The 12,121-nt window shown below is 52.1% G+C and overlaps 1 protein-coding gene across 2 annotated transcripts in view; it reads left to right on the forward strand.

The window, feature by feature from the left end:
* Positions 1-9,607: 9,607 nt before the first annotated feature.
* The window catches only part of KHDRBS1 (KH RNA binding domain containing, signal transduction associated 1), a 29,593-nt gene continuing 27,079 nt past the window's right edge, over positions 9,608-12,121 (forward strand). For both annotated transcript variants that reach the window (XR_005222859.2, XM_037882065.2), the window contains exon 1: positions 9,608-10,082. Coding sequence is in view for 1 of the 2 variants with exons in the window: in XM_037882065.2 (XP_037737993.1) it covers positions 9,776-10,082 (307 nt within the window). In the remaining variant the exon portion in view is untranslated. The remainder of the gene's footprint in view (positions 10,083-12,121) is intronic.

Genomic DNA, 12,121 nt, shown 5'->3' on the forward strand with positions numbered 1-12,121 from the left:
GCACCTGACATGTAGGGCAGGTCAGGAGGAGACTGTCAGTTCCATATCTTGTGATAAAAACATGAAACCACATTTTGGCCAACACAAAACAACTGCAAGACAGAAACCAAAGATAACATCGTGCTCAGTGCTCTGAGGAACTTGTGCCAGGAAGAAGGAAAAACAAATGACCATAAACCCTGGAGAAAAGCATGGTTGTGTTGTTCACCGAGCAGAGAAGTTTGATTGTGCTAGAAGTCACCAGCTAGTAATTAGGGGAGGTGGCGAGCATTGGAAAAGAGGGCAAACAGACTTGTCACGCTGCTCCTCTCAGTTCATGAACAGATCTGTAGAGATACATTAGAGGGGATAAATGATTTTGGTTGGCAAAAAGGGTCATAACACTGGCCCTCATGTATCCCACAGCTGTGGAGTTTGCCAAGGAAATCCACCTCTTATGCACAATTGTGCTCCTGAATCCTAGTCTTCATTTTTAAAAAAAGTGTCTAGCCCTTAAGGTTGCAAAGGGAACCCTGAAGACACGACCCAAATGTAACCAAGCTCGAGTCTATAGGCAGCCTGAAACAATAGCTCTAGGAGAGCAAAACAGTCTCACGTCTTCCCTTGGCATTTACCAAAGCGCTGATTCAAAGAGAAAGCTTAGATGGCTGGAGTAATGGGGTAAGATCGGGGGACGGAGGCCTGATCCAAAGTCCACTGACATCAATGACTCCAACTGACTCCACTGGGCTTTGGATCAGGCCCCAGATCCTGATCTCCGTTATTCTAGTGTAACTCATTGGACTTCCACAGGAGGCTACTCCAGTGAGATGAGTGGAGCCAGACCTGGGGCATTTACGTACCTTACTGCCATTGGTGATTTATTATGATGTCAGTTCCCAATGTCAGACAAATACCCAACAAAAACAATGCATTCTGTATTCTGGGAATGGAAATAGTTCTCAAGCTTCATCCTGACAAGCTGAGAGCAGGGAGGGAGAAGGGAATTGGGAGAAGGTCCCAGAGCATGCGTAGAGGTGAGCAACAGGCACACAAAAGGGAGAACAGGTTGAGTAGCCTGATTCATCTGGCTGGGCTCCAGGTGGCTCCAGGGAAGGTGAAGTGAAAGGTATGAATGACACACTGATCTGCTTCCTTGTAGAAGGGGTGGAACACCGGATACAGATGACTCAGAGCTTGGGCTCAGCAGGACCCTGCCCCTTCTTACAGCTCTGACTCCACTTCTGGCTGGACTCCATCTAGAACAAGGAAGAGAAACCTGGATGAGAGTTTCAATCCTGGCCGCATGGCTGTAACTAACCAAAACGGTCATTCTCCCCCCCTCGCCCCCTCCCCCCCACCCAGTACTCACGCTCCTGTAAAACAGTGCCACATGCTTTCCTTTCCTGGTGTCATGTGGGATTATTGCCCTGGGCACAACATCAAGCAGGCATACTGTCTGGGTGTGACATTTATATAATGGGAGGGTGTTGCAGGGCCGCATCACTTAAGACCCATGTATGTCCTAATTTGGGGGATTCAGTGGTGTATAGACCTTGTGCCGAGCCCCTGCACAGGGCTATATTTCACTCTATGAAGGCCTTGGACGGAAGGCACTGTAGACACGGAAAGTTCTGAAGAGGGCTTATGCTCTGTATGAGCTGGTGTTTTGATGTGTTTGGTTCTATTCTGAAAATTGGATTATTTTTCCTCTCCAAAGTTCCTGTTGTCTCATCTTTGCCTATTTGGGTATGTTTACACTGCAATTAGGCACCACAGCTGGCCCGGGCCAGCTGACTCGGGCTCATGGGGCTTGGGTTAAGGGGATGTTTAATCGCGGTGTCCACAGAATCATAGACTCATAGACTATCAGGGTTGGAAGGGACCTCAGGAGGTCATCTAGTCCAACCCCCTCCTCAAAGCAGGACCAATCCCCAATTTTTGCCCTAGATCCCTAAATGGCCCCCTCAAGGATTGAACTCTCAACCGTGGGTTTAGCAGGCCAATGCTCAAACCACTTGTTCAGGCTTGGGCTGCACCTCCCATCTTACAGGGTCCTAGAGCCCGGGCTCCAGCCCAAGGCCGAACATCTACACTGCAATTAAACAGTCCCTTAGCCCGAGGATCCCAAGTCAGCCGGCACAGGCCAGGCACCAGTTTTTAATTGCAGTGTAGACATACCCATTGTGTGCAGAGTGCACACCAGGCGCTGGTCTATTTCAAATACCCCACACTCACCACCAGAGGGCAGCAGAGCACAGCATTCAATACACAGGGTGGGGAGTCTGAGACCAAAGGGGTTACAGACATAGAAGCTGATATTAACCTGTAATAATAACGAACGATGATGATCTTTTTGATCTGAGCCCGTGAACCAAAACTTCCTTTTTTTAGCAGAAGAGATTAAGAGAGGGATGCAAAGGAGAGAAAGACTCAGGACTCCCCTTCCAGGCCCCCTCTCAAGAGGAGCCCCCTAGAACCCCCACTGCTTTTTAGCTACGCGGGTAGCTGCAGCAGGAATGACACTGACAAAAGCTGGAACAAGAGTTCCTCTATTCTCCAATCCAGCGCGAAAACCCTCCACATGGGCCCCTTCCCAGGCTGCAGATGGGCGTCTCTGTGGCATGCATCCATTTGTGAAGTATGCAATAGCTAGTGCCTAAAGCCCTCGAGGCTTCCTTCTCTCTGAAGCCAAACATAGGCAGCCTTGTAGAGAACAGTCATCCCAATTTCAGAGGATAATTGTGACAGCACAGAAGCCAGAAGCCAGCACATCCACCAGGCAGTCCTCTGCTTCCTGATTACACCCATGTAGAACGGGGCAGAGGGCAGGAAGTGCAGGGAGGACCACACACTCAGCACTGGAATTGATCGACTTCCCAATTCCATCCAGAGGAAAAGAATATCCACCCTGTAGCTTTGCCTCGGGGATGGAGGGATGCTGCAGCCAGTTAAACAACCAACAATTAACTATTATTCATGTGTATTTCAGTAAACACAGAGGCCCCAACTAAGATTGGGGCCCTATTGTGCTCCGCGCTGTACATAATAAGAGAGCATCTCATCCCCAAAGAACAAACTCAAAAGACATGACAAAGGGTGGGAGAAGGGAAGCGCTATCCACATTTTACAGATGGGGAACTGAGGCGATCAAGTGACTTGCCCAGTCTGTTGCAGAGCTAGGAACTGAAGCCAGATCTCCTGAGTCCCAGCACTACCTTAACCAGCCAACCTTCCCACCTGTAAAAATGACGACAAACTTTAAACTAGCTACATGCATCTTTTCTCTGAAGTCCTTGAATTAATGGGTCGAATGCAAATGGCTAATGGGAACTACTGTGTGCTACCCACACGGCAGCTCTCAGCACTGTCCTAGCACAACAGCATCAGCTGTGATTTTCTTGCCAAGCCACGTGTGAAACTATATTGATCCTCCCCATCCACATTTACACTAGCCCCAACAGCACCACCCTTCTGCAACATGTGTAGCAGGGATTGGGGTTACCCACGGAGCGACATTCTTTTCTTGTCTCTGGCTACTCAAGATGCACGTAGTGTTGGATCATATTAAAGAAGTTCTGTATTAAAATCACAAATGAGTTTGATTCCCCATAGTTTAAATTCCAGGGTATTGCTAATTAAGAGGTCTGGTTGGTTTTTGGTACTGTTTCTCTCCCTCTCTGTGTGAAACTTGCAAGCTGCTAATTGTGTTAGTACATAAGACAGAGTCTGTTCTCAAAGCAACTCTTTGTAACAACTACTCACACACAGAGAGACTCAAAGCAATACTCTGTAACAACAGAAACAGCACCCAGAGACTCCCCGCCCTTTTGTTGTATTCATCTCGCTTTGTTAACAATTGTGATTAAAATAGAGATAGAGGATGTATGTGGATGGATGCTTGGTGTGGATAATAACTGAACGATCAGGGAGGTGCCAGCCTAAGAATCCAGTGTCCATCGGCTGAAGAGGACCCCCGGAGGGCAGACTGGGATCCACCCAACAGCCTCAAGGATAGGAGAACCAAAGAACAAGATAACATCTGGCAGCATGGAGCCATCAGGAATGTGCCATCTGCTGATTGATTCAGCAAAAGCATGATGAAGCAATTCCCACAGACTGGCATAGGAAGAAACTCCTATAAAAATGGACTCTAGAAAGTGAGAACTTTGGGGTCTGATTCTGCAAACCAACTTCCAGGAGCATCAGATGAGCATCTGACAAGGCCCTGCTCCCTCCTCATGTCCAGGCCACCTGGCCAGTGGCTTGGCATGAGCAACTCTAACGCTGGTAACTATAACAACCTTGCAGAACCTGTGTGTGTATGAATGAATGTGTGAATAAATATGAAATTGAATGGAATGTTATAGCTATAACTAACTGCTTACTATGATTCTTTCTGTATTCACAATAAATGTGGCATTTTGCCTTTTCCCCTTTAATAAGATCCTGCTGGTTTTTATTTTATTGGTATAACAGTAGAATGCTGATTTAACAGAAGAGATTGAGTGTTCAGATCAAGTCAAGTTAGGCAGCCATCAGTGGGCAGTTGGACAGAAAAAAAGAAAAATAAAAAAAATGTAGTGGGAGCAACAGGATCCCAATGAAGAGGAGAGAGAGGCAGGGAAGGAAAGCCAATTGGAAACTAGGTAACGTGTGAGATGTATGGGGTCAGGGATGTGATACAGACACGATCATGGAGCTCCAGGCAGACACGCTGGGCCAAAGGCATCTCTGGTGTCAGTGGACACACACCAGCATGAGCTGTTCCCAAGTGCACTAAATTGTACAGGAATTTTCTGGGAAATATTCTGCTAGAAGCGTGCTAAGACCTTTATATTTCATTTCTGACGTTGCACTCAGCGCTGCGGTAATGGGCAGCAGGATCAGACCTGGAGATATGTGCACTTATGAGTAAGAGTTTTGGCAAAACTGATCTCTCATTTGTGGTGCTTTGTAAGGAAAAGATCTAAGGAAGGGGGGGAGGGAGAGGCAGATTCTCAGCTGTGTTCAAGCTTACAAGCAGTGGGGGGAGGGAACCGCCCAGAAGTTGGTTGTGGCTCCCTAATCTGAAACAGCCCAGCCCTGGTGCAAGGCCTTTTGCCAGTAGAGGATTTAGGCCAGGGATCAGCAACCTTTGGCACATGGCCCATCAGAGAAATCCGCTGGCAGGCCACGACAGCGTCTGCAGTTCAGGTTCAGCGGATCGCAGCCCCCACTGGCTGCGGTTCGCTGTTTCAGGCCAATGGGGGCTGCGGGAAGCAGCGGCCAGCACATCCCTTGGCCCACGCCGCTTCCTGCAGCCCCCATTGGCCTAGAACGGTGAACCGCAGCCAGTGGGAGCTGCGATCGGCCGAACCTGCAGATGCTGCAGGTAAACAAACTGCCCCGGCCTGCCAGCAGCTTTCCCTGACGGGCCACGTGCCAAAGGTCGCCAATCCCTGATTTAGGCATATGTGGAGCTCTGCTGTGCTATCTCCCTCCCTGACCTAGCCCTAGAAAACCCCTGATGCACTTATGCCAGAACAGAAGAATTCTCCACCGGCCACCCCTAGACTTTGTAGTGGACAGGAGAATCTAGCCTGGAAAGAGAATCGTAGAGAGGCAGAAATGAACCAGGGCCCTTATTTTGAAAACGGCCATACACAGGCAGACAGGCTCAGGCTGTCTGAGGGTATTTCTACGCTACGGAAGCACCACTATGGCACTGCAGCTATGCCGCTGTAGCACCGTAGTGTAGATAATTCCTATATTGACGGAAGGGGTTTTCCCATCAGGGAAGGTAACCCAGCCCTCCGAGAGGCGGCAGCTAGGTCGACGGAAGAATCTTTGGAGCAGAGGGGCTGATTCTGGACAGCAGAGCCAGCGTGCATGGGCAGAGCGTCTAATCTTGTGTCTTGCTATTGACAGAGCCGGCGAAGTGACTGGGGCAGTGGCGGCCCGTTCGCAGGAGCGGGGATGGAACGTTTGGACCAGAAGGATCTGGGAAGGTGCCGTGGCAGTTGGGATGGCACAGGAACCATGTGGTCCGGGAAGGAAGAGAAGGTTAATAGGTTGCAGGGTGAAGCATGTGAAAACTGTGCCAGGGGTGTGATGCTGAGCTGGACCGATGGAAAGGGGGGAGCATGACTGAATCAGGAAGGAAAGTGAGAGCAGAGAAAGAAGCCCAGATGGTGAGACACTCTGAAAAGATAGCGGGCTCTCACTGCACTGAGACTGGTAAGGTCCTTTCACTAGGACCAGGGTCTCGGCACTCATAGCTCCCCCTTAGAGTTCCTTTCCTAGGGAGCACGCTCATCAGCTCCTCTGAGAAGCCTCTGTCCTCAGAAGTTTCTTCCCTTCTAGGGCCTCCTGAGTGACAGACACTCACTATCAAGCACGGCAGGATTTTCTAGAGTAGCCACAGCTTTTATGAACTGTTGGTCTATTCCACTCTTGCACTGCGTTGCTGGACTATGAACCAGCCAATCCATTAATCACAGGACAATCACTGCTCACAATGGCTTGAAGGTCTGTAGCTTCCAGGAACGGGATCCTGTCAACCAGTAAAGGAACGCTGCCTTCCCCAGCAGCACTGGCAGAGATCCCTACAACCAGTGACCCGCAAAGTTTTCTTTCTGAAAAATCACTCGGTGTAACTGTGACGCTGGCAGACCAGGTGCCAGCTCATGCCAAGGCCCTGAGGTCTCAACTGAACACTGACAAATGCATCGCTGGAAACCAGTCTGGTTCACCTGCATGTTAGTATTGTTAAAATAGGTATCAGATTTATAGAAATGTGTTTGGTCTTTATGAAATGCTTGTGAGTTGCTGGGTGCATTAATCTCACTCTATAGCCTGTGTTATAAGTTAGTATTTACGTGTTTGCTCTGAAACTGTAAACTCCCAGTCAGGAGAGAAGCATTACCAAATGTGAAATAATAGTTTTCCACAAGAGGTGTCATCTCCTGCCCAAGAGAAGACCCATGTGCACCAGACAAGCCACTGTGGAACACCAGAGGAAAAAAAACTTGGCTGATTGCTCCTCCCACACCCAGGAAGAGGAGATGTGCAGGTAGACTCATCCCATCAGCTTGAACTCAGGTGGGGGAAGAAGGAACTGTATCTAGCTATGCTGCTTGGACTCTTGAGGGGCAAAGATTTCTAAGCATCAGCAATATGGGGTGCGTGCCCTGCTTCGTCTCCTGAGGTTGGTACTGATGTTCCTAAGTCACTCCAGACTCAAGCTGTCAACGTCAGCAACGTTACTGGATTTCATGAGAATCTGCAGGGAGAGTTCCTTCCGCATTAGCTCAGCCTCGGGCCTCCCGTCACCACCACCTTATGTGTGGGATTTATAAACTCCCAACAGATTCAGCTGCTTCCTGTAGTATCTCTTCTTCCTCCCTTGCATTCAAAATCAGCTCATCTCCAACAGCTCACTGTGGTGCTCTGCAAAACCTTTGTAGCTGGACCCTATTGGAACTGGATCAACCTCTAATTTCCTCCCTTCCAGGGATCTTAGATCTGCTTCCAAAACTACATTACTCTACCACCTGGCATCTGTGAGAACACAAGGCACTGCAGTTCCTTCCAGCAAGAGTGCCAAGGGGTCATGTTTGTACCTACCATAGTGCCCCTAGAAGGCAACATCTGGCTCAACACATGTTGCTAGTGCTCAGGCAGGACAGCACGAGTTCAGGACTAGATCACCAGCCCTCCGGCTGTGGTTTTCTTTTCTTTGGTTGGTTTGCAGTAAATGTCATAGCCTGTGTGTGTGTGGTCTAACCTTCACACTCCTGTCCCATCCTACACTCTGCTCCCTGTGTCCCCATAACACCTCCCACAATCCCAAACTCCACAGAACACCCCGCCATACCTGCAACCCATGTCCCCATAACACCCCCATACCGGCAATCCCTGTGCCCCAACCCCCCCAACCCCAGTATCCCCATAACCCCCCCATACCTGCAACCCCAGTATCCCCATACCAGCAATCCCTGTGCCCCAACATCCCCAACCCCAGTATCCCCACAACACCCCCATACCCACAACCCCAGTATCCCCATAACTCCCTCAACCCCAGTATCCCCATACCAGCAATCCCTGTGCCCCAACATCCCCAACCCCAGTATCCCCACAACACCCCCATACCCACAACCCCAGTATCCCCATAACTCCCTCAACCCCAGTATCCCCATACCAGCAATCCCTGTGCCCCAACCCCAGTATCCCCACCACACCCCCATACCCGCAACCCCAGTATCCCCATACCGGCAATCCCTGTGCCCCAACATCCCCAACCCCAGTATCCCCACAATCCCACCATACCCACAACCCCAATATCCCCACAACACCCACATACCCGCAACCCCAGTATCCCCATAGCGGCAATCCCTGTGCCCCAAAACCCCCAACCCCAGTATCCCCACAACCCCCCCATACCTGCAACCCCAGTATCCCCATACCAGCAATCCCTGTGCCCCAACACCCCCAACCGCAGTATCCCCACAACACCCCCATACCCGCAACCCCAATATCCCCACAACACCCCCATACCCGCAACCCCAGTATCCCCATAGCGGCAATCCCTGTGCCCCAAAACCCCCAACCCCAGTATCCCCACAACCCCAGTATCCCCACAGCGGCAATTCCTGTGCCCCAACACCTCCAACCCCAGTATCCCCACAACACCCCATACCCACAACCCCAATATCCCCACAACACCCACATACCCGCAACCCCAGTATCCCCATAGCAGCAATCCCTGTGCCCCAACATCCCCAACCCCAGTATCCCCATAACCCCCCCATACCTGCAACCCCAGTATCCCCATACCAGCAATCCCTGTGCCCCAAAACCCCCAACCCCAGTATCCCCACAACCCCAGTATCCCCATAGCGGCAATTCCTGTGCCCCAACACCTCCAACCCCAGTATCCCCACAACACCCCCATACCCGCAACCCCTGTGCCCCGGGTCTAGGCCACTCCCCTCCTCCCCATCCCAGACGCCGGCGCTCCAGCAGTGTCTCCGGGACGGCGTCCGCAGCCCCGCCCGGCCCGGGCTCCCCCGCTCCCGACCACGTGCAGCCACCAGCCCCACGACGCGAGACATGCGCACTGCACCATGTTCGGAGGCCCCGCAGCGACTCGAGAGCACACGCCCCAGGGCGGGGGGAAGGCAAAGGCAAGCGCACATGCGCACTGAGGCCACTACGCTACACCCTGAGTTTTCGACCGGGGAAGACGGAGAGAGACGACAATACGCATGCGCCCCGTAGGTGCAGCCGACGCTTTGTTCTCGACTCAAGGCGTTGGTGGCGCATGCGCAATGTACCTCGCCTGAGCGTCAGCGTGCTGCACAGGCGCACTGAGTTCCCGAGGCACTCAGTTTTCGGCGGCGCTTGTGACTTAATAAGGCGCCGCTCAGCGCGACGCGTGCGCAACGAGAGTCTCGCGCGCGGGTCTTCGCGGGCTGAAGGTTGCGCGTGCGCACGGCCAGCCGCGGGCGACGGTTGGGCATGCGCATCGGTGCCCGTCGGCGCTTTGTTCTCGACGGAGGCGGCAGCGCATGCTTGGGGCTTGAGCCGTCTGTGACGGGGGCGGTGTGCGAACGTCCACGCCGCACGGGAGCGGGCGGCGGGAGCGCAGGCGCAGTGGGCCAGGGGCTGTTGGCGGCGGCGGCGGCGGGGGAGGTGGTGTTTCCGGCTCTTCACTTCCTGTCTTGGGAGCCCCGGCGGTCGGTGCGCGGCAACCCTGTTCGCCCTCTCGGTCCCCCCGCTCGTTCGGCCGCCCCCCCGCCCCCTCTTTCCGCGGATGCAGCGCCGCGAGGACCCCGCCGCCCGGCTGGGCAGAGCCCCGGGCCCCGCCGCCCGGCCAGGGGCGCCGGGGCCCCGCCGGCCGCCCCGCGGGGGAGCCCGAGGGGCCGGGGCCCAGCCGCCGCCGCTCCTCCCGCCCGCCGCGACCGCCGCCGCCTCCCAGACCCCCGCCGCCGCGCCCACCCCGCTCCTGCCCGGGGCCACCGTCAAGATGGAGCCCGAGAACAAGTACCTGCCTGAGCTCATGGCCGAGAAGGACAGCCTGGACCCGTCCTTCACCCACGCCATGCAGCTGCTGACGGCAGGTAGCGCCGGGGAGGGGGAAGCAGGCCCGGGGGGGGGGGGGGGCGGGCAGGAGAGATCGGGAGTCGGCTAGGACGAGATGGGGGGGGGGGGCCGGCCGGGACGGGGGGGGCTCGGCCGGGGGGGAGCACCCGTCGGTCACCCAGGCGGCGCATGCTCCTACTGGCATGGGGCAACGGGGCTGGGAGCGGGCGAGGAGACCCGCCCTTCCCCGCGGCCGCGATCGGCGGCGGGGCGGCTGCAGGACAAGGGCCGGGGCGTCTTTGTTCGACGCTCAGAGCGGCTCTCCCGGCTGCGCCCCGAGCAGGGGAGGTGCCCGAGTGCCCCGCTCCTCGGAAGGGGGCCCCTCGGATCCCCCTGGAGTAGGGGAGCCCGGGGCTGGCTGCCATGAGGCTGTCCTGCCAGACGCTTCCCTCCCTTCGGGCCCTTCTCCTCCTCGCAACCGATTGGTCTCCGTGCCGGGAGGTGGGGCAGAGGCCAGGGTCTGGGGAGGTTTTTGGGAGAGGCTGAGCTGGGGAGGGGGACGGTCGCCTTTTTGCCCTGGGCTTGTTACAGTTTGCTGCGTAAACTGTCTCGTCTGCAGGGTTTAAGCAGTGAATGGGGAAGTTAAATCGCCAGGGGGGAGCGGGGGGGCAGTTTAATCGTTCAGCTTGCTCCTGCCATGATGTACTTTGGACGGATTGGTAGTTTTAAGATACACTCGTCTATAATTGTTTAAATGGCATCCAGCCCCAATGGTTAATTCGGGGATTAAACACAAACCTAGAACTTTCTTCTTTAAGAAAGTGTGATTTATCTTGGCCCTTTTCATCCTTGGGGGAGAGGAGACTAAAGAGAATGGTAGTAAACTGGTTTTTTTACGTAGTCTCTATTCCGATTCCTTTGAAACGTGGGATTGTGGGGGTTTTTCATTCACCACTGTGAAAATCTGTGTTAGAGCTTGTTTTATGCCTCTGATGAAACTAAATGGAAATGGCATGGCAGTCTTTGTTCTGTGACTAGGCTAGCACTCTCTTTCTTTCCCCTGATCATCACTGTCCAATCGCCTGGTGGCTCGGATTTCTCCATATCACTACAGCGCAGCTGTGCTGTAGTCACATTCAGTATCTGTATCAAGTAGACAGGGCTGTGTTGAAACACAGTTGTTAGCGTTTTAACTTGTTCTAATTTTTAAAACAACGTCTTCCTCTGCGTAACAAGGTGGAGAGGCCGTGTAAACTAACACACAAAGGATGTTATATTTATTTTAGACAAGAAGAGTAGAATTTAGCCTCTTGTTACATCTGTTTAATTTAAAAGTATGTTTGATACTAATGCAATTCTTTATGAACTGCATTATTAGAAAGCAGTTCTAATATGGCATTGCCAGTATTAATATAGTAGATACATCACTCCTTTCAACTCCTCATGTAAAACTAGGAAACTGTGATTTAAAGCTGTCATCTTCGTTGTACAAGTGATTTGATGTGGCTCAGTTCTGAATTTGTGTCTTGGTGCCACTGGTATACCTCTTGGTTTTGATAAATTAGATGTGTAGTATTCCCAAGGTAATTAAGTGGTCTTTTTTAAAACAGTCGTGTTTTCCTGAAAACAATGTTTAAAGATGAGTCTTATAATATCTTAGCCTATAACAATACTTCCAGTAACGTGCCCTTCAACCAACTGGTGTTCTCAAACAGCAGAGGAAATATCTCTCAGAGTTGTATTAATGAAGTGAAACCTTCTGGGTGCAGTACAGATTTGCTAATTCTTGCACAGAGAATGGTGTTCTCACCACAGGTAACTCTTTAATTGCTGAGTGGTGTACTGAGGATTTATACTAAATATTTCATTACATTTACAAGTATCTTTCCGTGTATTACAGCAAAGTGCCAGCTCTGCTATGGATTGAACTTTTCTTTCTGTTTAAAGCTTAACTACTCTAAGTGCTCTAAAATCCTCATGTTTCACTCAGATTATCTTCAAAAAGAAAAGGAGTACTTGTGGCACCTTTGAGACTAACAAATTTATTTGAGCATAAGCTTTATGCTTTATTTATGCT

This window comes from Chelonia mydas, chromosome 19 (assembly GCF_015237465.2).
Source record: "Chelonia mydas isolate rCheMyd1 chromosome 19, rCheMyd1.pri.v2, whole genome shotgun sequence".
Classification (NCBI taxonomy): Eukaryota; Metazoa; Chordata; order Testudines; family Cheloniidae; genus Chelonia; species Chelonia mydas.